The sequence below is a fragment of the Struthio camelus genome, chromosome 21 (genome assembly GCF_040807025.1).
Source record: "Struthio camelus isolate bStrCam1 chromosome 21, bStrCam1.hap1, whole genome shotgun sequence".
NCBI classification, from domain to species: Eukaryota; Metazoa; Chordata; class Aves; order Struthioniformes; family Struthionidae; genus Struthio; species Struthio camelus.
In genome coordinates, this window is record NC_090962.1 from 1,456,567 (window position 1) to 1,481,887 (window position 25,321).

Genomic DNA, 25,321 nt, shown 5'->3' on the forward strand with positions numbered 1-25,321 from the left:
GATCACTACCCGTGCTGAAACCGAGGGTGAAGACTACGCACCCCCCCCCCCCCCCAATACAGAACCTGTACATATATTCACGCCAGGGACTCCGGGTGGGAAAACCGGACACACCAGGCCTAGAGAGGTCTAAATGCAGCCCTAAAACCTGTGCCGTCCTTGGCATGCTTAACGTTAAAGGCTAAACAACGTTAGAGAACAAATAGCAAGCTCTTAAAACATTTCTGTAGCCTCCGGCTTTACTGCAGACGTTATCAGCACTGTTTATGAAACCATATCGTATCTTTGACCACTTTCCAGGGCTGTTTTACTTTGGGCCAGAGGATGACATCCTTAGCAGGCAAATGTGCTGGGAAACAGTAAAAAATTGAAAGCATACTGAGTGGACTTTGCACATAGTACTGGATTTCAGATATCCATCTTTTACATGTGTTTCATGAATTTGCACTGTACTCTCTGCAACCCTTGCCTATGTGAACATGTTTCAGTAGAAAACCTCACTGCTTTCTTTAACCTGACTTACAAAAGAAACGTAGACTTGGCTTTGCATTCAGTAACTTCTACCACTACGTTTAAAGCGGTTTTTCCCACCAGAGTTTCCCCTCCTCTTCCCGGACAAGCCGCTGAGGATGGCTGTGGCAGAGCCGCAGAATAGGGCAACTGGCCAATGTCACTGCCCCCTCCCCCCGGAAAGGCAGCCTGCAGCTGCTTTGTAAGTTGTCTCCTCTCTGTATTGTAGCCAGGCCTATCACCTGAGACCTGAGTTTGGAAGCTATGGCTGGAAGTGGAATAATCCCTGCAGTAATTTTTCCTTTCTCTGTCCCCGCTAGGGCTCAGGCTGCCCCCTGGAGCTTTGGCTGTCCACCCCGTCAGGGCGTGGGCTGAGCTGTGTCCTGGAGAGGGAGCCACACTCCAAGCTCTGACTGCTCCAGACCTGCTTGTGGTGGAGAAAAGGCTCCTTTTTACCCTTCTCAGCGCCCTAGAAATGGACTCCTTCCCCTTGCCTCATGCTCTTTAAGGTACGTGCATGCCAGGCAGCGCAGTTGGTGCTCAGGGAGATGGGTGCCCTGGTGTTGCAATGTGCTTAGAGTGGAGTTTTTTCTAGGGTGATATACTGATCAGAGGGGAGTCATTTTGACTTCCCCTTCCGAGGCTGGGGCAGTGGAATTGAGATCCAATGAGTTTTTGGGGTGTTTTTTCTTCCTTTTAATTTAGAACGAAAGCAGATGTCATCTGGATGTCTTAAAAATATAGACACAACGTACCTGGTGCTACGTTTGTCGAAGCTACTGTTCGGATCTAAGCGGAGCATCAAACTACATTTGAAGAAAGATTCTCAGATAACAATAGTAAGTTATCTGCCTTTAAAAGAAAAAACCCCCAAATTTATCAGTGAAACAGAAAACAACTGTGAGCAGTCCTACAGTTTCCCTGTTATAAGCACAAGCTAACCTTTAAAGACCTGACAGGAAAAGGGAGGCCTGAATTTATTCTATCTTGAAGTTCTCTGCATCATTATAGAGCGTTTTTATGTAGTTGCCTTTCTTTTCCAGCAACAATGAAAGATGTTGTCTTCCTACTTTTTAGGCCTGGCAGATACTTTATTTCTAAGTGATGATGTTAGCTGATCTTGCCCTCTTTTCTCTCTAACCTAAAATGATTTATATAACTGCTGGGATTTCAGAAGGGTCAATATGTGTAAAAACCCATCTGCCTCAGTTTCTTCTACTTGCTATCAACTTTTGGTCATGGATCACTGGTGGCTTTAGTCTTGGTATAAAGTTCATAGTATGTCATTCAGGTGGTGAAATATATGTACAGCGTGGACTCTGAAGTCTCCTTAAAATATATTATTACAACTGAAATATCTTCCCTGTGTATGTCAGGGTTTAGCTTTTCTCTCCTCTCTGAGCTAAGCATGCTATTTTGCTATTCTAGCTTTCTTCTTGCCGTACTAAATTCACCATCAAGAGAGACAAGAGGGAGGTGGAAACATGAGCAAAGAACCTTGGAGTTTTCTCTTTGGCTCCCTGGGTCGCTGCCCTTAGAAGTAGTGTGGAGCATTGAAAGGTTTCGGTTCTGTGGTCATTTTAGCTAATAATTTGCTTTAAAAAGCAAATTTGCTTTCTTATTCACTTCTTTGGGTAAACATAAGATGTGTTTCAAGGGCAACCAATAGTTCTGTGCAATGAACTTAGAGAATCTTATGTATCATTGATTGCCCTCGTTTTCCAGTAAACTCTTTGGGAACAAGAATTGTACTTTGTATGTATGTTCAGCACCCAGCAAGTGAAGATCCCTACTCAATACTGTTTCAGACAATAAAATACAAAGTGGGGGTAGGATACTGCAAATCTGGTCTTTTTCAGCACTGCTCAAGACTGAATTGGAATGTATATAGCTTTTCCTCACTTTGAGTTCCATAGGTAGAATGCGGACAGTTGTGACACTAATTGCAACACTCAGAAGAATGCATTGTTTTGTAAGTCATCTACGTTTTCAGTTGTTCATATAAGCCTCCTTGTTATATTCTGTTTTTTTGTGAAAGGTCAGTTTTGCCTAGGGCTACACATGGGCAACGGTGCAGTGCTCATCTGCTTCTTTGATTCCTCCTCCTTTTCAGTAAGAGTATTTATGTCAACAGATTCTCCAGGTGGAAGAGTTTTACTGCAGCATTCCCACACTGCTATGTTCTTCCCACTTCCTTTTGTATCAGCCACAGTATGTCCCTCCTTTCTGGAAGAAAGTCAGAAGGCAAATCAGTCTTCCATAAGCTCTTCAGTCCTCACCGTTTCTGTTAAGACTGGCAGTAACAATTAGCGATGCTTGTTATAGTTGTTTCGGGCCCTTGGGGGAGGGATGCGGAGAAGCTGAGAGAAGACGGGGAGGGGAGAGGGAACTCAGCAGCGAACCATCTGAGAATTAGACCTCGGCACTTCTCTCCCCACTTTGTCATTTCAAAGCGGCCAGCTGACTGTCATGGAATGGGAACACAACTGGATTTGGTTTGAGTCAGGAGTCTGAAAACGAACATTTCAGAATCCTTCCTCCTGAGCCAGCCAGGCCATTCTCAACAGGAGTCCAAAATAAATATATGAAGTGTGCTTAGAGGCACAACTTTTCTTTTTTACCCCAAACCAGAATATCTGTTGCAAGCAGGATATTTTTTTCTGCATGTCAAGTCTGAAAGAAAAAGAGAATTGTGAATAATATTTGCTCTTAAATGGTATTTGCAAAAAAAAAAAAAAAAAAAAGGTGTAGTGCAGAAGAGTAGGCTGTGCAGGCACCTCAAAAGGCTGCTATGTTTATTAGTGCTTATACTCTGGCGAAAAGGGCCCTTTGGGCGGTCATGTCACCAGCTACAAGGGCTAAAATAAAATTAAATAGCAGCTATGCTCCTCAGGTAGCACAGCTGAGTAAAACACTTTCCTTTTTTCTCTGTCCATCACCCTATTTCAGTCTAATCCCAATCAACTCCTCTTTTTGTCCAGTTTCCCTTTATAGTAGAGAGTTTGATAGGAGAAGGCAGAAAACAATTTAATCTTGTTCCCTACCTTCTTCTTTGGCTAGTGTATCCCCCCTCCCCCCTGCAGCGAACTCATCATTTAATAGCACTCTACCAGCCAAGTGCAGGTTGGATTTTTCCCTGTAAGTTTTACATGCTCATCAGAATTTCCTTGGGAAGTCGTTAGTTTTGTCATCTGTTAGAATGCATCGGAAAGGTTACATCTCTGGGGTATTTTCAGACCTGCTGGGGAATGGGTTTTGGAGGGTGTGTACAGAAGTTGTCCTTGGGTAGTGTAAAAGAACTATCTTTTGAGCAACAAAACCAAATGATTTGCTACTGTTCTGCAGGGTTTTCCCCCTCCTCTCTTTGGGGTTGGACACAGCTGGTGGGAGGGATTTCTGACTGTCAGCAAGAAAAGAAACAAGAGGGCATGTGAGTGAAAAGAGCTAGACCTGGGAAAGGCAGGAGGAAAGTTTTGTTACTCTCTTGAAATACAGGAAAGCTGCTCTTTGTGTATGCGTTAACTCAGTATCGTCTCAGGAGAAAGTTGGGAAGCCGTATCGGGAGGATGGCTTTAGCTGTGTGGATGGGTTAAATGAAAATTCTGCCTACTTTTGGAAAAGTCCTCTGGAAAGTGGACTACTTTGTGCATAGGAGAGCACCCCCCCCCCTTTATTCCTTCCTGAGTGCTGATTATGTATTGCTTTATGAAGTGGATCAGGACTTCAAATCAGCTAAATCCACATGGGACTTCATTCCTGGACAGAACCGAGATCTTGTGAGCCATCAGGTCTTTGGACCTTGTCAAGAAGCAAACGCCAGAAGGAAAAGTCACTTCAGTGTATGTCACTACTATCAAATGAGCATAAGAAGCCAGATTTGTTTTGGGGAAAAACTCAGTGACAATCTGCCATATAATAATTTCCACAGACTGAAGAAACTTGCTGAACTGAGTCCATTTGGGAGAAAGCATCCAGGAGTGATAAATCTGCTCTCCCAGTGAACCCCAGCAAGAATCCCTGTGTGCTCCAATAGCATTGTTCTTCGCAAGAAAGAGAGAAACTAGCAAGTTGGAAACAGGAGGTGGCAACTCATGTTTTCCTTTGAGGAATAGGAACTTGCTAATCTTGCTCAAGAAGGCTGCAAAATTTTCTAGGCATCCGCTAGAAGCACCTTGGGGAAGAGAGAGGAACTGTTGCGATGGAGTTGCACGTGTTGGCGCTATCATTCATCCTTGCATTGCAAATATCATCACTTGCTTCTGGGAACAAGCTTCAGCCTCACATGTAAGTACCGAGAAAAGAGTATCCACAGTGTTTCTACAGAGCAGGAAAACTGTAAAGCAGAAGCAAAGTACAATTTTTAAAAATCAAGGGTGGAGGGAGAAGTAGGGGGGAGGGGTTGTTCTGTGTCTCTTTATCTAGTACCAAATGTACATAAAGGTGAATAGAAACTTGAAAATCTGGATAGTCATTGCTTGTATGAGGAAATTCACTGTTTTAACTGAAGTGTTGCTATTGTGTGAGCATGAGAGGCAATTATTGTAGTGTAAATAGTCTGACCTTTTTTCACAGAACTGCTATTTTCATTGCTCTTTCCTGCATCTCTCTTACTGCACTCTTCTTAATATTTCATTTTCTCCTTTTGCTAGTTCTCCAGAAGCACTTAGTTCTTTCCTTTTAATTAAACGTTACAGTTACGGTTTGGCATTAATTGTTTGGTTCCTTTGGAAAACTTCCTTGCAAATTTGGTCTCCTGCCAGAAGATGATCTCTTGATGCAGGGGAACTGCTCTGTTTCTTTTTGTAAATGAAACGGGCATTGCAGAGTGTACTGACTCCAAACTACTCTCTCTTATGATTCTAACTTTTTGATTTAGGAAAGAGGGGACTCCTCCTCAGCAGGGAGAGGTTTTTGCAAAGATACTTTTTCTCCCTATGTCTGAGATTTTATGTTTCTGCCTTGACAAATACTTTTAGGGCATCTTGGATGAGGCACTAGAGATGAGATGTGCGCCAAGGTATCAGAGAAAAGAAAATGCCAGGGACTGGGAAGTGCTGTCATTTCCCATAGGGCATTGCAGACAATGCCTGCTGGACACAAAACCACTGTTTAAGGTTTTTGTCCGCCCTTCTCCACTGTAATAAATTACACCAAAACGTTGCCTCTGCCAACTTCATTTTTGTGTTCCTTTTGGTTCTTTTTTCAGAAATGCAGAGAGCTAAGAGTTACGGTATCTGTGCATTAACAGCAAGAGACATCCAGGGTACAGGGGAATACCCTTCTCTAAGTTTCCTCTAATACAAACTTACATATTTATTAAATGGATGAACTTGCTGCTTTCTGTTTATGGAGACAATCACGAAATAAAACAGCTTCTCTGGCATTCACCATTAGCACTTGGGTCTATTATACTAGTGAACTGATGTGTGGGAGGCTTTACTAGTCGAACAGCTCTGCAGTGGCCACATGTGGGAATGACAAGGAAAGATTTTCCAGCAAAGCTATTGGGGGAAACATGCCATTAATCCTAAAGGCATTTCCAGGCTTTCTATAACAGTAGTGTAATTGAATGTCCTGGAGCAGTGAGATGCCAGCTGCAGTCTCTGTTCTTCACCATGTCTGAATTATTTAGTTTAAACTTCTGTTACAGAAAGTGTTTTTTGTGCAAACTCACAAGCCCTTTTAGAATTAGAACCAGAAACAGTCCCAAATAATGAATGGCTTGTAACTCATTAATTCAGGGACAAATATTTCCTTCTTCATTCTTAGATAAAAACTACTGACTCGTTATTGGTGAAAAAGAGTTACAATTAGAACAGACATACGGCGCGCACTGAGTCATGTTTATTCATTTTGAGGAAGAGATTCAAAACTGAGAAGGCTTTCCATATCTGCTCCTGATTCATGGCATAGACTTAGTCAAAATGTATCTTTTCGCTGCGTTTCAGTTTTCCGTCTATAAAATACTGGATGGTGATGTTTACTTTGTAGGAGTTCTTTGATGCTTAAGTGTTTCATGGAGGTCTAGTGCCATGCTTTTGAGAAATATAGATCTCAACATTGTACTGTATGTTTTGCTGGTGCAAGTGCCATGTTGTGAACAGAGTATCTTTTCACAAGAGCATGAAATTCAGGTTCCTCACCTGAATTGGCTCCCGTGAGTTTCCAGGAAGAGGTTGAAGGGTTATATTTGACAACCACTGGATGACTTTTGGCTGGTGTACCTGGCACACATCTTTTCCTTGCACTCCTGTATGATTTAATCAAACAAGGAGACAAATATTGTATAATTTTAAGATCTTCCTCCTCTTTCCAATAAGTAAATGAAGTTACCCATACCTGGTGCCTCTTTAAACTGTTTAAGCTGAGTGCATTGCACTCGTCTCTCAGTGACGTGCAGATTCCAGTAAACATCTGCTTCTCTGTGACAGGCCAAATGTTTGTGCGGAGCAAGAGCTGGCGATAGTGGGGCACAGGCAGCCGTGTGTCCAGGCCTTTACTCGTATGGTCAAAGTATGGAAACAAGATTGTGGAGGACAACTGTGGTGTACAGGCTACGAACGGAGGTACGTGTTCCTTCTCAAGCTTGATTTGTTCTTTGTGTGATGAAAACTGATTTTTTTCTCAAGTGGGAAGGGAGCTTGTTACAGTTAGCGTGACGTCGGTGGTTGGTATGTGCGTGGGTATATGCAAAGCAGAGCGAACATCACTTATACAGCAGCTGCACACTTAGCTTGCGTATTGCCAGTGAGGTCAGGCAGGGTCTGGTTGAAAGGAAGTGAGGACTGCTGGGACTGTGAAAAGTCATACACACTTTTGTGCTCATCATTTCCCTTCTGCTGCTGTCCAGGCATGGCGTGGCACTGGAAACAGTCTCAATAATCACCTAGTGCTCTCTAACAAATTTTAGTGACTAAGCAACGTGAGTGCTCTCCAGCAGCTCTCCAGGGAGAGAGGAGAAAATACCCACAACTGCTTTATTAAATAGTAATCAACACGTTTCAGACAAAGATATTTGGTACCTGACTTTCAAAGGGTCTGGCATTAGGGTAACATAACAGTTCATTTAGGGGTCGACTCAAACAGAAAGCTATGTGCACAGTGGCTCTGAAGCCATAAATTAGCTGTAAGTAATAGAGCTCTATAATTAGATGTTTTTCTTGGCTAAAGCCAGGAGAAGCTGGGAGTTTTTGTAAACCCTGTGTGCTTCTAGCTCAAGAGGATTCTGACCCTACCTGGGATCTTTGTGTTACGTGATGCTACTAATAAGAGTTCTCTCTTGAGAATTTTTAAACGCTTAAGGATTTCATGATCAGAAGATATATTGTCTTTGTTCAAAAGAAGTTCTGTCATTTTGGTTAACTCTTCCTACTCTTTGGACTATGTATTATGTCTGTTTCCTATAATCACGCCATGTTAATGAAATTACTTAATAACATCACAGCTATTATTCCAATAGCTTTAGATGTCCTGGCTTCAAAACAGAGATGCGTGCTGCAGTTTGGCGACTGGCTTCTTCCATAGCAGAGTGATGTTTAATCACTCACTGTAATTATTACTAGTCCAGGCTGACTTAGATAACAGGTTTGAATTCAATACAGCATAGATCCAGAGCACTCCATTTTATAGAGTATCACAAACTTCAATTTCATATTTATTGAGCTAGAAGCTATTAGGAAAAAGGTTTCGTGCTATATAAAAACTTTGTATCCCATTGCCTGCTTCCTGGTACGAAGCTCTGAAACGCCAGTGCTTTGGAGACAGCCCACCCCCCAAATCTCTTCCACATGTGAAAGAAATTGCATATCTAGACTGATCGTTACTGAATGTTAATGTTTGTAGGGAAAAAAAAGCTCTGCAGGTCAGTAGACTGCAGTTATTTAAATGGCTTTTCCAAAGAAAGCAAAGAGAGAGGGCCTGCTCTACTTGGAGCTCTGCTGCAGTATTTTCAGTTAAAACAGTATTCCGCACTTGCTCTCCCTTGGATGGAGTTGGCTAAGACAATCACCTTCACTGGCACCAGGAGCATGACAAGAGAGAACACCTTAATCTAATCAAGAGAAGGGCCCGTTTTTAGAAATGTTGCCGTGCACGAAAGAGAAACTGAGAGCTATAAAGTTTGAAGAGTGTTTTATCTCATCTAAGTATCTGAAAATGTAAATCCTACTTTAAAATGTTCATATGAAAATGTCCATTTCCAGCTTCCAAGATGCTATGGAGGCAAATTCTTCTCTGCCTCGTCCAAGTTGCCACATCTTTAGGCAAGCTGCATTCTTCCTGTTTCCCAAGTAATTAGTTATGAATCTGGAGGCAGAGTGGAATTTAAGTCACCTTCTTGGTTTGTATTTACTCCTTCCAGCCTGCTAATAAGAAATACATACTTGATTTTATAGTTTAGACTGAATGGATATAATTCCTTTTGAAATGTGTCTGTCCTGAGACTTTATCATGTAACAAATCAATGAAAAAATACTCCCGAATAAACTTGGAGAAGCTATTGCAAGAGGCACTGGATGCTCTTTGTTCCCTGTGGAACAAGAACTCTCTCTGCTGAATTCTTTTCTTCTCCATCCCTCTAAAAGCTTACATGTTTTCAGTTCATCCTGTGATCAACAAAAACAGGCAGTATTAAACCACTGGGAAAAGTGAGTTGTAGGGCCTAGTCCGCTCTCTGAATAGGCTCTTCTTGGACCCTGGCAGCTCTGAGGATGTCTGTGCAGTGTTCCCTTGGCTTTTCCCCTGAGCCACTCAGGTGTGAACTAGTACTGCCTAAGCAATCTGCCTCTTGTTAGTCCACTGACCAGCTTGAAGTGTGTGCAGAGCAAGTGTCTGCTCTCTGTCCCTGTTTGTGCAGGCATGCCTTATGGCTGTGTGTCCCAGCTGATTGTGTGCCGCAGCCTGAGGGAGAAAGGAGGCCTTTAAGAAATAGGACCAGAAAGCACTTTAACTCAAAAAAAAGAGTCAGGCAGCAGTGCTTCTTACTGAGCACTGTTGTAATCATAAAATGCTGTATGGAAAGCTACAGTCTGCGTAAAGGAATTTCTCAAGAGATTTTTGGGGGACATCTGTACACAGTATGTGTTGCAGGAGCACCCTCTGATGGTCTGAGTTTGGACAGCGTGTTGGACTGTGTTGAAAGAGTCATGCTGAAGACTAGGACCTGATTTAAACTGACAGTATTAGAAATCATTTTGAGCTGGAAATCGCATCCTTTTTGGGGAGAGTGGGGGAAGAGAGGATAGGAAAATTAATATGGTCCTATTTTCCTTAAATGTCCTCCAAGCAAAGACTTTTGAATAATTGGAAAAATGATAGGATTAGCTAAAGCAGGTACTATGCAACAATCAGCCAAACCATGAAAATTCAGTCAAGGGGCATGCTTCGAGGTTTTGTTTCTCTTGATTCAGGTGTAATGAGGTTTTACATAGAGAATTGAGGACTAGCTCAAGAGTATATAAATCTTGAGATACCACAGATTTTTTGGAAAGCTCATGAGCATTTTGTTTTTAACTTTTATTCCAAATTAGGACTTGCATGGTTCTTGTGGAGAATGTGGAGAATTCCTGTATTATCTTCATGAGCTAGTTTATATGTTAGCTTTAGATTTGTGAGCTGCTGGAATGAAGCAATTAATATAAGAGATGGGTGTTGGTCAGAAAGAAGAACTTCCAAAACCATCAATAGATGTATCAATTTACTTGCAATTAGATGTAGAAACCAGCGTTGAGATCCTCTCTGTATTTGAAGACAGTGTGTCTTTTTTTGAAACAAAACTCAGACATCAGGACCCTGTTAAAAGATGTCATTTGCTCAGGAAATGTGGACACTCAGAGTCTGGAAGTTTTGGACAAGTGATGCTATCCTCTTAGACATACTCATAAGTTTTGTTTTTGTCTAATTTAAAGGCTCTAAAATACAGTTGTGCTTGATTAATTAAAAATTCTCCTTTTTGAAAGGCTACCTGGAGTTACAGCATACATCTGCTTGTTCAATAGCTCCTGAAGAGGTGATTTCTTCAAAAGACACTTCAATTCTTTAAAAGCTTACCAAAAGAGACCTAGTGAGCAGGAGTGGTGCCTAAACCAGGGCTTGCATCAGAGCAGGGGAGCCCTGGGTTTCCGTTTGTCCTGAGAAACTGTAGGGCTGTTAGCAGGCTTGTGGGCTTGGCACGGTTCAAAAGATTGGGTTCATTCTTTAAAAGATGGTTCATTGTAGCCCATGTGCTGTTGCTGAATAAGTCCTGCAAAACGGCTGAACAGTGTCTGTCTGACTGTGTTCCTGGAGAGCTTCTGGAAGGGAGATGGTAGTGCCAGGCAGTAACTGCAGGTTCTGTGTGAGTCCATTTGCTGCTTTGGCAAGTGTATCTTTGCCTACTATGCCCTTGTTTTTCACTCCAGTCGTGAGCTAACAGTGGTCTCAGTGGTCAAACCCTCCCATTCTTTATGAACAGCATTCCTATTTCTGCTTAGATAACCAAAATGTTTAACATTTAGTGGTTTAATTGCTAAATGACTGTTAATCGTCAAAATTCTTCTTGGATGGTCTTGGCTATAGAATCCTGGGGCAAAATTCTCTGCCGTGTTGTGGAGTAGTTTGGCCTGCTTGATGCGTTGGCCCCTTCTGGCTTTTAATCCTCTGAATCAATAAATAATATATGCTACCATTGGTGGGCTGGCTTCCAGCTAGCACTGAGAAGTCTGAATGTAAGGTTTGTTGGAATAAAATGAGATGAGTGCAGGATGCTGTCAGCAGCTCAGCTGTGGTCTTCAGCTGCTGTTGGCACAGTGGTGTGGGGTTTGTTAACAGCAGACACACATCAGTGATCATCCCTAAGCCCGGAACACCGCTGGAGAAGGCTATTTGCTTGGCTGTGGATGAAATCAGTTATGCGAATGGGCTGGCACAGTCGGGAGAGGAGAGGAGATTTTAAGTTTATCTCTGAGATGAGGCAATTGTCTTCATGGAGCAACTCCTGCACAGGTAACTGCTGTCATGATGGTAGTTTCTGAGGCATTTGCTTTGGTGCAGAGTCGTAGGGTTTCCTTTTACATGACACAGTGTGCAGGACCTAATTCAGTCCCATGTAAGAGCGATGCATAAGTCAGGGGAGTTATGCTTGCATGTGTCAGAAGTGAATTTGAGCGTACTCTAAGTGGAAAAATGATGCAAGTGTTCAGCTAATCATAGTATCGTTTGAGTAGTGAACAGGCCTTAACTGAGAGCCGGTAGACAAAACTAGAGAAGGTTGTGGATGGAGGATTATGAATATGTGCAGCAGTGCAAATAATGAACTTGTCTGATCTGCACTGAAGTCCAGGCTACAATGGGCATAATCTTTTTCTGTAATCCATCTGCTTTTTCTGCCTCATTAAACAGTTACAAGCCTTTGCAAAATAATAGTAATAGTAATAATTCCAAGGAAGCATCTTGGAGTAGAGACAGCTTTTAAGTCTGGAGTTTAGGAATTCCTCCTAACCTGTAATTGCTTGTAATTATCTTGGTGATGATATCTGTGTAGTGGTAATAAAGCAGCAAACAGTCTGTCTTTTGACTCTGTTTTAAGAGAGGACCTTGAAATGATAGGTTCCTTGTCTGCTTCTACTTCAAAGGCTGGGAATTCTTCATTCACAGATGTTCCTTTAAGTTCCTTAATGCATGCTTTTGACATTGTAAATCAAGGAACTAAAACAAGACAACTTTGTCATGCTGCATTATAAATATCTGAATAGTCTAGCGCTGAAGCTCAGTCCATGCTAAAAACATGGAGGTGAACCTTAGAGGTGATGTGCAGGAGGGTGAGATGGAATTTTAAGACAAGTGTGGTAAAAGGAGTTTCAGCAAAACTTTCCTAGGTGGGATTTTGTCGCATATGTCTTCGTTCTGAACTTCTTTTGGGAGTTCCCATTGCAGCTGGTTTAATCCATTAGACTGAAGATCTCATGCTAAGCTCCCTTGTGCTGAGCGATTTAAGTCACTGGAGCGCATAGTTATGGCATTCATGTGGATGTTGCACAGCCTCTGTTTCACCCGCTGGAGCTGCTCCACTTGGACCGTGCTCCGGCAGGACGGGGCTTGGGAAGCATAGTAACTGCCTCAGGACCTGACAGACAGAGGGCTGGCCTAAAACTGGCCTCGGGGTCTTTGAGTTCATGTATGTGGCTAGGAAAATACAGCATCTGCTCTGCCTTTCCCCAGTGCACCATTTAGTGCTTCTGTCCAGTTCCACCTGCACAGCAAGCAGCAGCTGTCTGCAGCGACCGAAACACCAGTTATTCGTTGAACTGCAGTGTTCATAATTGTTAGCTGTTTTCTCAAATTCCCGGGCAGGCGTGGGACACTGAAGGTACTGTTAGGTCCTATTACTTTGCCTAAACTTTAAATGGCGTTGTTAGCACAGATGAGGCATTTTGTGTGAGCCAGAGTCCAGTGACAAGTCCCCAGTTTTGTCCTTTCTGCTTTCTCCTGGGGAAGTGGAGGGAGGCTGGCCCAGGGCAGGCTAGGGATAGCTTAGAGGGCAGCTGTCTGCTGAGTTTGGGTGTTCCAAAAATGATAGCAACTGGTTTCATACATTTGTGTCTGTGCCTAGAGTTGTGACATTTCATCGAAATCAGCATAAACCCTATTACACGGCATAATCGGCCTAAACCCTATCATTGTGGTGGTGGTCTCACTCACTGATGTCTTTGTCTAGGTACGATCTGAGCTGACTCTTCTGTCCTGCTCAATGTGCTAAAACATAGATACCTTAGGACACAGGCCTTACTAGTTCGGAGGCTAAATATTTGCTTCTCAGTGGATAAACTAAGCACTTTTTGGGCTGCACTTTTAGTCGTTCCTGGTAAAGTTATGTTTTTGCCACTGATTGTGCGACTTTCCTGACACTACTAAATTAAGTAACAACAGAATTTAGCTTTACTTAGCCCTCAGTAATGAAAGTTTGAGGAATGGCAGTACTCATGCAGGGCAGAAGAAAAAAGTTGCCTGTTGCTGTACAGTCTTTCTGATTTTGGATGGAAAAAAAGTGTTTTGCAGAATTGTCTGAACCTCAAAATACAGGGACATTTTTGATATCTTTGCACATGGGTCAATAATCTTTCACTTCTGTGAATACTTTTGGAGTTAGCACTACCCCAGATCCATAGTGTTATTTTTGTACTTTGCAATGCATATTGCCATAACATTAAAAGCCCTGGGCTGGTAGATAGCTCTTGGTTCCAAGGGGATCCAGCTGGACTGTTAGCTGTTCTGGTGCCTGACTGACTGTGAATCGCCTTCTCAGCTGCTTCTGGAACATGATTATTTCCTTCTTAATTTGTTAACAGCTTGTACAGAAATTGGTATCTGCTTTTATTTTTCTCAGCTGTACTTCCGTATGCTGATTGGCAGAGAAGAATAGCTGAAGTTTTCCTTCATGGGAATTAACGGTTCACCGTTATTTAGGATTTTTTTGTAGAAACATTCAGACAAAATCAAACAACTAGAATGAGTTAGGATAAATATTTTCAGTGGACATGTACGACACGTCTGCTTTGCTAAATATTTGTTGTTGTTTGTCTGATTTGCTCTGGTGGAAATAGTTTCATGTTCTGCCAAAGTATCTTTTCAAAAATCAGCTTCAAAAGCTTTATCTCTGTGTTGATTTTCTCACGCACGCAACATCAAATTTCCGGGGAAAAAAGTGTCACTTTTATTTGTTTACATTTCAGCTCAGTCCCTGTGTTACTACTGCAACTCCCACCCTGGAAGTAACTAGTAGGAGCTGTTAAAGGCTTCTTCAACTTTCTGTCTTAGCACAAGGTCTGCTGCAACAAACTGACGGGTGCAGCAGAGCTTTCCATGCCCTGGTAAAAGCTGGAGCTGCAGCCACTGCTTCTGGAGAGGCAGCAGGGCCTTGCTGTCACGATGCTGCACTGCGCTGGGAAATCTTTTAATTTTTTTTAGAAACACAAAAAAGATATGGGGGCTTGGGCTGGTTTTTTGGATTATTCGCTACAGAATAGAGCCACTATTAGAGCCCCATTAGAGCCACCGCTCGTGCTCAGTAAGGCTTGACTGAAATAGCTGTTGTTTTATAATTTGTTTCCTTTGTTAATGAGTGGTTTGAGAGAGGAGGAAAACAATCGCTCAGGACTGTAAAATGACTCTGAAAAGGAGAAGAGTTGGGAATGTTATGAGGACCTGGGCACTCTGGTCTCTCATATTCCTAATTACAGCAAATTAAGGAGTATTTTCTTAGGATCAGTGACCATATTAGACAAGGTGCAAAAAAAAAAAAAAATTTAAAAACTGAATTCCTCATTTTACTTATGTGCCACAGCTAGAGATAGATTTTCTGTTCTTTCCAGTTTCTTCATTCTATGGCAATTAACGTTGGCTGGATGATGTTTTGTTTTGTTTCAGAACTGCATATTACACAGCCTACCGACAGGTGTACGCAGTGAAATATCAGACAGCATACAAGTGTTGCCCGGGGTGGGCCCAGCGTGGAGGGGATGCTGGCTGTCTTTACTGTAAGTATCGCTCCGTTGAGATGAGTACTTTTGGTACTATCAGTGTTGTTTCTTTTGCCTGAGGATGCTCGTTTCAAGTCGTGTACCTGCAGCAAATGCTGTAAAAACGATGTAAAATTATCTTTAGAAAGAACTGGTTTGGGGAGGGGAGGTTGTTTGGTTTTTTTGCTGGGTGACAGCGAGGTTTTTCTCTGGCTTTCCATGAACTGTTGTGTGTTACTTTCTGTTTTTGTAGAACTTTCTTGTTGCAACATGAAAAGGTTTTCAGAGTCGCATTATTCAATTACCCCGTTGCCAAATGCTATTAAATGTTTAAAATAAAGCCCAAACCGGTAATTTAAAGGGTGCCACTGGCAGAAGTTCTGGAAAGCTGTAGTGTGAGCCCTGAGTGGACTTTTCATTATGCGCAACATTAATTGCTGTCTGTGTGATGGAACATGCCAGTGATAGCTAATTTACCCGCTAGTTGCTCTTACTCAGCATTCTTAGGAGCTTTTTATAACAGTTTCCTTGGAAGAGGAGGCCTTTCACTAATGCAGCTTTAGAGCAGATGTGAATTACTTAAAGCGTCAGAAAATGGGCTTTGCTATTGTGCTCCAGAAGCCAGTGAATTTTGGCTGGAAATATATGGTCACTTAATGGAGTGTACTTCCTGACCATTCCCCCTCTCTTCACCTTTAAATGAGAATGAGAGACTGAGATTCATTCATTAATTTACTCTTAAAGGGGTGTGACTCCTCAACTACTTTGGAAAGGCTCTTGTATCAGGTATTAGTTCTGTTATTTTTAGGATGTTTGAGCTTGAAAAACCTTCTGGAGGTCTCTGCAGTCCTTCCCTTCAGCCTGCTCTCTCCTTCAGTGAAAAGATTAAGTGCTTGGCGTTTAGGCCAGGTGAGACTAACAAAAGTGTTGAAGCATCAGCCTCAGAGGAAAAAGCAAACTTCTAGCATGAATGAAATGATGGCACTAATAAGTTTCGAGGCAAAGACCCACAATTTGAGGCTTTTGGATTCTGTGGCTGTGTTTTCTGCTCTTTTGTGTTTGCCCCAGTGTAACTATCTGCAAAACAGGCATGGAACTATCTGCGTCATAGCTATGCTGAGAAGCTGCAATATGTATTAATGTTTGCAGATAAGTCAGGCTATAGACGTCAAATATAAGTATATATGATTTTTTTTGTTATTATTATACAAGACAGAGGCAGCATTATCCTCCTGACCCCTATATTCACACCTCCCCTGTAGGCTGCAGTGCTTGACATGTGAAACAGAGGTGCTGCGTCGCTCCTGTCCCTTTCCGATGAACACTTCAGCCACATCCAGCAGGGGGAACGTTTAAATTTAGCTTTTGAGAATTTAGAAGCAAATAAAATCTCTTGAATCAAACAGAGATTTGTCTGAGCATATGTGTAGAAATAAATGTCACTATTAAGGCAGAATCACATACATTCCTTATGATATACTATTAATTTTGTGCCCAGTTGCAAAATGGCACTATTGGATCTTTTTTGAATTGAAATTTGGAGGTGCGCTCCTACCCTCACTGTAGAAAAGTAGCTTTCACTTTAGGTAATAGGCAGGCAAACCAACAAAGCGTTTAAGAGTCCTAGCTGCCTTGCCATCAAGGGAATGAAAGCTAGCAGGTTTCGACTCCATTGTAAAAATGATTTTGATTGTCATTGACCTACAATATAAGAAAATCTCTCTCTCTCTCTCTCTCTCTCTCTCTCCCCCTTTTTCTTTCTCTTTCTCCTTTTGTTCTCTAAAAATGCTGCTTATACCTTCCTTGTGCTTTGATGCTTGAAGTGAAGGTGAAAAAAAGTACGATGTGCCTAGCAAGCCATTCTTTATTCTTCTTATTCAAAAGCCTGTAATACAGGAGACCAACCCCCTGTGTCAAAGGAAACACTGTGGGTGCCTAATAACGTACTGTCAGTGAGCAGGTAATAACCTCGTATGAACTCAGAGCAGTGAGTTCTGTAATGACTTTCCTGTAGAGGAAGTGAGTAATTCCATCCAGGAAGGAAGCAGTAGAAAAGAAGTAAAGCTGTTCAGAACGTGTTCTTAACTTGTCATCCTGATCGGAGAGATCAACGCTCAAAGGCTGGGCAATGTTCTGTATTCAGTATGGGAATAAAAATCGGTCAGGGAATAAAAATCCGAAGGCGATCCAGCTCTTTTGGAGAGAAAATAGTTTGACTCTCCGAATTGATTTCATGCTTGTTGGTGATGTGACAGGCAAGCCATTGGTGTTTGTTTTCTTATAATGCATAGGTCAGAACTTCCTGTTGCTCTCTTGTTTCTTGTTTACATGTTTTTTGCATATTGTTCCCAAGAGTAGCAGAGCTAGAAGTATATATGTATTGCAGCTGCAATGTAAGCTGAAGAACAGATTTCAAAGTCCTTGCTTTTTCCCTTGCTTCCACTCACTAAACTTTACATTTCAAAGTGAGAATGAAGGTGATATTATCAGTTAAATAAAACTTTAGCAGGAAAGAAATGGATGTGAAAGTCAGAGGCTAGCAATATGCGTTATGCCTTGGCATAGCACTGGTTAACTGGAAGTCTGCTCCTGTCTCTGTGCTTCGGCTGTTGATGAGCTGTTCTCTCTATCTTGTTCTCTCTCTCTCTCCCCCCCCCCTACCATCCTAGCAGTTTTTCAGCCAACTCCCTCTGTGTTTAGCTAAACCTGAGTGCTCGAAGCATCTTCAATAATTCTCATGATAGGCAGCTTGTGTGTTTTTAATCTCCTTTGTAACAGCTCCAAGGGACAGCTGGCCCTGACTGTCTGCAAAAGGAGAGTGACACTAACTTGAAATATTCAACAGAAGGAGCTGCCAGACCACTGCTAGGGTTTGAGGGTTGAAGGAGGAGAAACTAGAATGCAAAAGCACTGACTTGATAACGTGGAGCTGGTGTTATGGCAGAGAAGTTTCACTTTCCAGAGTCAAAAGTTTGCCCTGATCAATCATATCTGGCATAAGCTCACACAGAAGTGTGCATTGGTTTTCAAAGTGCCTTTCTGGAGCTCACATGCTGGCATCTTTATATTTGGGTTCTTTTCATTTAAGTCTGTTTTATACTTATGTGTTCCTGCAAATATAAATGTTCCATCCTTTGTATTACCCATTCACCAGGAGAACTGTGTGTTTCTGATGTATAGTGCTTTGCCTCCATCCAGACGTTTGGCTGTGGTTTAATACCATTGATTTGGAGGGGGGACTGTGATGTAACCTTAAGTTTTTGAGAAAGAAAAAAGGGGTATTCACATACAGTAAGTCCAACGTTCCCATTAGGGAGCTAGTCTCTTTGGGCTTCCTACACAGTTAGCAGAGAGAAAGGGACTCTTCCAGAAGGTTACTCGGGGCCGGAAGGTCAAGTTACGTTGCCCCAAATCATCTTCTGAATCCGATGAAAGCAGCAAAAGCCCAGTCACCTAACTGGAGGCCAAAGTGCAGCAATGTGAATCCTGCTCCCCTCTTCCAGAAACTCCCAGATATACGGAAGCTCCAAGCTTTTGGTTTGCATGGCTGTGATTACTTTTCTTGCTGGTGGCCTGGACCTTAGTATAAGCATGTGGACAAGACGTTCTTTTGAAGCAGAAGAGGGTGTAGGAAGGACTGACAGAGGAAGTGAGTCAGTAGACAATATTGATGAGCCGCAGAGATAGGGAAACCTAGCCAGGGCATTATATATGTTAGAGAATTTTCTGTTTTGTATGTAACAGTCAAGAGTCAGCCTGTGTTCACTGAAGGCAATGAAACTAAGCCAAATTATGTCAACAGAATTTGTGGCCCTTGCTATCTGTCTATACAGATCATTGATCATGTTCCAGGAGTGCAAAGGTGGGTAAGGCCAATTTAGATAATTTAATTAGAGTTGTTAGACCCTGTGAGGTGGAATCACTCCAAGAAGTACATTGTATCTTGCTTTCCATTTGTGGCTGGCATTTTTTCCACCACAGCACTCAGACGCTCCACTATTCTTTCACTTTTCTCTAGCTGTGGCTCTTTTTTTCCCCAAGTTTTTTTTTTTTTTAGGGAATAAAAAAGAACATGTGTGATGCTCTCTGACATACTCCCTAGGATTTGATGGGATGTGTTAAATAGCATTATGAAACACCAGGTCCCAGCACCTTTGTGGGTATTAGTTCAATCAGTTAGTTCCAGACTGGTTGCCTGAAAGAAGAGTGCTTGCCCAATTGCAGCTACCATGCTCAGCTTAGTCACTGTTTGTTTAGGCTGGTTGTTGTCTGTAGAAAGAAGGGGTGTATTTCTTTTCCCAGCATGCGGTCTTGTGTTTCTAAGCACTTAAAGGTGAGAAAATGGTACTGAGCTGTGAGGACCGTACTCTCTTAACGATCCACAGAGTGCATGGGCTCTGCTGGGAACAAATAACTTGGAAAGAGAGGGAAAATTTGATAGAAACACTCTGTAAAATGGCACTGAAGCCAAGAAGTCTAAACACTAATGGCTCCGTGAAGATCTGCATGCATCTCAAAGAGTATTTGATTTCTTTGTTATTCTCCTACTTTGCCATTTGACGTTGTGACAGCTGTGCTTGCTCATAACATCCCCTGGAGCTGTCAGATCTCACCTTATAAATGTAGAATACAGGGTTCCATTGCAGAATGCCTGCTTTTTGTCTCATCTCTTCTGCTGGTAGCCCATTACTACGTCACCACTTGTTGCATTTTCATTGACCTTTGTCCTGGAGTGTTGATCTGCTCAATCCAATATGGGAAGGAAAAAGGTCAGAAGTCAAGAAACCCTTTGCATTTTTAGCTTGGCATCAGGTTCCCTTCCTGCCTGATTACTGATAAGATTGATTTTTCCGACTAAGCTTCTCAGTTGTAAGTGGCATCTGAGATGCTATATAAATTCCACATGGATTGAATAACACAGTTAAATCTCTTGCTGATTAGGACGGGGGGCCTACATGTCTGGTTATCTACATGATCTCTACTTTTAGCTCAAGACGTTGAAAAGTTGAGTCCCACCAGGTCTTCAGAATCTATAGCTCTCAGTCTGCCCAGAGCAGTTGGAGTTCAGCAGCAGAGAGTATGCCTGTGCTCTTGTGCCAACTCCTGCCCCTTCCACAAATGAGACAACGAGGCAGAAAGGCACCATAGACAGCAGTAAGGATGGAAAAGGCTAAAAAGAAAAAGATTACTAGAAGATTCAGCGTATGTTGATCTTGCCAGGGATCCATTGTCATCTGTGAACTGTGCAGGAAGTACTAGTGCCAGCTCTGGCGTGAGTTCACCCTTCTGCAAAACACATGAGCTCTTGACTCAGATTAAAACAGCAACAAGGGCAAAGTAACCTGGGTTGTAACTGGGACTGTATTTCTGAGGAGAGCACGTTTCTGCTGCAGAGTAGGGTGGAAAGATGAGAGTCGGGTAAATGAAACAGCCTTGGTGAGCACAGCCTGCCTGCACAGCCTGGCCAAGACGAAAATTAGCCAGCTCTGAGCATCATGCCAGACAGTTTCTGCTGCCTAAGGTTATGCATTTCATACTGCCTGATACCTTGCACTACAGTGCAGTTTGCTGTTTAGATATACCCCCAGAGCTGCTGGAGGAGCTGGGCTTAAGTTGCTGGTCTAAAACGTTAGTCACCTCGCCTAGTTGTTTTTATCTTGAATTTTTAGCCAGTCCTAGTTAAGATCACACTTTGTTCTGTTTTTTAGTACAGATGTTTCCTGAGGTGTAGGCCTGGCCCTAAGTAAAGAGGTAGAATAAATGTTCATTTGATGAGGAGATGGGAGGAAGTATCGGAGTCTGAGACAGGATGAAAACCCCTCTGAGCGTTCCTGAAGGCTAAGTAGAAAGCACTTGCATTTTAATCACCTTATTAAAAGAGAAACTTTTATTAGTCATAAATGGCCTATTAAAAGGCTCTAGAGTGAGTTACCCTGCACTGATCCACTTTTCTTACTGCCAACTCTGCTTAGCTTTAACATATGATTCAGTGAGCAGTTAAACAGCACTCAGCAGGGCCTGCTGCAGTAGCTGTGCTAGCTGCTGATCTCTACTTTGCAAACGTGGCAAAACCTTGCTTGGTGCATAATCCTGGCTGCCCCAAGCATGCGTGCGAGCGTATGCATGCCCAGACACACGTCTGTCCAGATGTCTGGGCAAATGCGCAATGGTTTTGTGACACAGGTTGGAATGCTTCACAGGAAATGCGTTCAGTTACCAATATGATTTCCCTAGCAGGCTGACTTTCCTTTGTGCATCACCTCTTGGCTCCTGGAGGCTCACTGTTTTGTCACCTGAAAGGCTTTAATTGAACTCTTGAGCCTTTTGCTGGGGTCAAGCCTAATGTTGGTTAAACTTATAATGTATTCTGCTTTGGGAGGCCATCTTTTGTCTGTACAGGGGATGGCCATATTTTACTTTTTTGAATCTGTACATTGTAAGAGAAATGCTTTTCTCCATCACTTTTCCTTTTAATTCAGTCTCTGTCTCCAACTTCCCAAGAATCCTGTCTTGCTAAATCCTTGCAAAAGATATTTTAAATAGATTATAATGATACTTTTTGTAATTTATCCTGTCTTTTCTGTTGCCAGAACAGTGTAGTTATCCTTTTCCCAACTTGCTATTGCATTAAATTATGTCAAACCGAGCAACTGGCTACTATGCCATTTGACCACTTGATCAGTTCTATCTAATAGTACTAAGCGAAAAAGAAAGAAAACAAAAGATATCCCTTCTCGCGAGACTAGACATGTAGCAAAAATTTAATTCTGCAGTACTTTAGAAAGATGCATCTTGGAGCACCCCAGGGCATGGGAAGTTCCAGCGAAACTTTCATTGCCATGGGCTCTTTCTGCCTTGCTACAGGGGAGGGAAGAGGCCTGTGCACTGGGAAGTATTTATGATAATAGGTGTTATAGTGCAAGAATCAACTGAACAGGATGCTTGTGAAAAAATTTCCCTGGTTCCAGTATATTACACCAGCAGGCTAGCATGTGATTGATACAGGATTGCCTAGGTCCCCAAGGTTACGTGCCTATGAAAAGTGACTAAAACATTAGCTAAGAAGATAACTGGCTTTCTGAAACATTATTTCATCACCATTTCATTAGTTTGGCTAGATGAGTATTTGAACTTCAATGGTACCTTTGTATTATTAAATAGTCTTTTTTTTTTTTTTTTTGGAAGGGGAATTTGAAAAAGCTTCAGGTCCTTGAAAGAGTCAACAGTGAGGCTTAAGTATTTCAGCACTAATGCATCTAAGGTGCAAACTGTGCAAACTTCATATGTCAGTTAGAATGAGACTTAGAACCAGGTAAAGTTATAGTTCAGGGTTGCTCTAGTTATAGCTTAATTAGTTAATTAGATATTTAGACCAATACATTTTTGTCCTGGGCCACAGATCCATTACACAGTAACATCACAAAACTTTACCACACGCTTCTCACTGTTTCTGGAAACATTTCTGTTCTATTACTTCCAAGATTGCATGGCAATCAGTACAATATCTGGATATGGGAAGGGGGAAGGGAGAATTATTCCTTTTATCCCAGGGAAATGAACCTCTGCTATACACAGAAGTAACTGGTCTAGTGGCTTTTTATGTTTCCATTTTGTGTTTCAGTGAAGTAACTGGTGCTAAAATCCACAACACCCGTTCTAGCTTGCTCTGGCTATCACAGTTTCCAAAGGCTGGAAGTTCAGTTCTTGATAGCGTGCCAGCTCTTGCTTCCCCTGAGCAAGGGCCAGAGTAAGATTTACACTGAGCAGCAGAACGTCACTTCTCTCTCTTGTCTCTGCCTATTAACGTTCCAGCTTGGGACGTAGCAGGAGCACAACGGCACTGGATTTGTTCCAGGCCTGGAGGCAATGAGTGACAAGGCAACTTATTGCACATGTAGCCAAGAAACTGGGATGATACGTGTGAGAAGTATATCCTTCCATTACAGTAGAAATATATCTTGCTGTTTCCGGTGACGATGGCTCTCTGCTTTATGGAGAACAGCATTTTGGGAGATTTGTGCTTCTGAGAGAAAAGCTTGTTAAAAGTCTCTTCTTGTTGATATTTTTCTTTAGGCCCCATGTCTACTGGTTGGCACTCTTACAACCATCACAGAGCATAGCAGTGTAGAAGTGAAAAACTCTTGTAGAAGTGGAATTTCCGCTCCTGCGCTGGACTCGTAAGAAAGACTGCTGCAGCTGATCCTTTGTTGCAGCTCTATAGTATAGTATTTTAGTGCTCTGAGCTCTTTGGGAAGTAAAGGCCCTATATAAATATATAATACTTGAGAATAAAAAGGCCAGGGGACGTGTTGGGCATGTTGCTGATTGTCATCGTTGTAATCCATCAGTTGCCCTGGTAATTAACATAGTTTCTGTGTTGTGGCTCCAGTGTTACTCATAAACACAAGTGAAGAGATTAGCTTTATTCTTTAGATTCATTGCTTTGGGATCGAGTTGCAGAAAATGGAGCAGAACATCTTTTCCCTTTCTGTTTTACATCCCTTGCAGTTAGCATTTGCAGGTGTTTATACCAAATTTTGGCCTGCAAATTCCATGTAGTTGAGCTCAGGTGCTTATCTGACATGAAACCTCTTTCCCTCTTCTTCCCCACTTTTCTGTCTGTCCAATAGAAATATATCTTCACCGCCGGCTGAAGTTTTCTTTCTGTCCTTTTAATCTTTGGTCACAGTGCTCACATACAAAAATGCTTTGATCTCTTTTAAACCATTGATTGCGTCTCAAAAGCTCTGTGTCAAATCTCTAGTTACCATCTTGCCAACAAGCTTAAAGTCTTTGTGAATTGTTCATGGGAGCTAGGTGGATCTTTTTTGTCCCATTGCTGATCCTCATCCTGTTGCCTGGGTCTGCTTTGGCAGGGACACATCCTTCTATGTAACTCAAGGTGACATAGTTATATATCTTCCCAACATCAGGCCATGCTGCAGTGTTGATTTTTCTCTCTCTCCAGATTAACTTCAGGACGCAGAATATTTCGGTCAGCTTGATGCGAGTTGTCTATGAGCTTTGTGCAACTGATGAAACCTTTAGGACAGTGTTGAGGATGTGAATCTGCAGTATTAACTACATCATCTTAATTCCTTAGCTGGGTAGGAGATTGGAGTTGAGGAATGGAGAGGTAAAAGGGACTAGCCTTTACTGCTCAAATAGTCTCCTTTTGATTATAGGGAATGCCAGTACCATCAAAACGTGGCCCTTAATTGTGCAAATATTAGGAGACCTGTAATCAGGAGGGAAGGATTTTTTCAGGTATGACAAGCTGAAACCTGCATGCTTTGGCTTGCTTTTGTGCAACGAGTAGCCTTTGCTTTTCCTTCGCTGATTTTGTGGGTATGTCTTTAAAGTCAACCATTCAAAGCATCTTTGAAAAATGCATTGGTAAGATTGCGAATTTATCCTTTTCTGTGCACAAACTATTCTGACAATGAACCAAAAAAATGCAAATCCTTCCTTGCATTCTTTCCATCCATGATTCTTTTGTGTTTTGAATGCGCAATCGGTGTTCTGCGGTATGCATTAAGTATTTTGCACCAAGTATTTTGAAGCCGTTTTTGAAGCTTCACAGAGTGCCTTTCCTCCCCGGTTACGACGATACAGAATGAATTGAATAATCACAAGACCTGCTTTTTTTATTAGTTACTATTCTTAATTCAATGTTATGTAAATTTAATGTTAATGTAATTTAATCGTAGGATTTTGTATGCTTAGTCACTAACTGAAAAGATACCATTTGATTGCTGGCCTTAAGCAGGGTTTAGTGCCTCCTGGCTGGGGAGTTCTCCCACTGGCCTATGCCCAGCACCAAGCACTGCTTTCTGTGCTGGCCGATGTCTCCACTGTCTCTTGAGGGCCTCGTGAACACACTTGAGTAGCTGACAGTAGGTTTCCAGGCTATACCTGCTGGAGACATATTTAATTCTCTAGCATTTTCCTCAGTGGCAGTTAGAACGTACAGACCTGGCAGCCTTGCAGGTTTAGAGACGAAAGAATCGCCTTTCCAGAAGTTGCTATTTGTTTGTTTATTCTGCCTGTGCACTCATGAGCCCAGATAACATTGACAGGAGATAGTGTTGTTTTTTCACTTGATATGAATTTGGTGTGAAGAGCTGCAGATATGTAATGAGAGTGGCCAGAAGCACATGGGTCTCTGCCGTCAGGCCAAAATTTCCTGGGCCTTTTCTTTATGAAGTAAAATCCTTGAAAATGTCCTTTAACCTGAACCACGGAGTCCAACTGTTTAAAGCGAGTGTGAATGTTAAAGTTTCAAGGAAAGGACCCAGTTCTGAGTGTTATTCTGGAGG

At 42.1% G+C, this 25,321-nt stretch overlaps 1 protein-coding gene across 6 annotated transcripts in view; it reads left to right on the forward strand.

Moving 5' to 3' along the window:
* Positions 1–74: 74 nt before the first annotated feature.
* The window catches only part of MEGF6 (multiple EGF like domains 6), a 147,574-nt gene continuing 122,327 nt past the window's right edge, over positions 75–25,321 (forward strand). For 2 of the 6 annotated variants that reach the window (XM_068915706.1, XM_068915707.1), the window contains exons 1-3: positions 3,244–4,794; positions 6,942–7,076; positions 14,911–15,020. In XM_068915706.1, coding sequence (XP_068771807.1) covers positions 4,709–4,794; positions 6,942–7,076; positions 14,911–15,020 — 331 coding nt within the window. In that variant the 5' untranslated portion in view covers positions 3,244–4,708. Of the gene's footprint in view, positions 1,020–1,215; positions 1,350–3,243; positions 4,795–6,941; positions 7,077–14,910; positions 15,021–25,321 lie in introns of those variants that run through there. The other 4 variants (XM_009671624.2, XM_068915702.1, XM_068915703.1 and 1 more) reach the window with 4 other exon arrangements.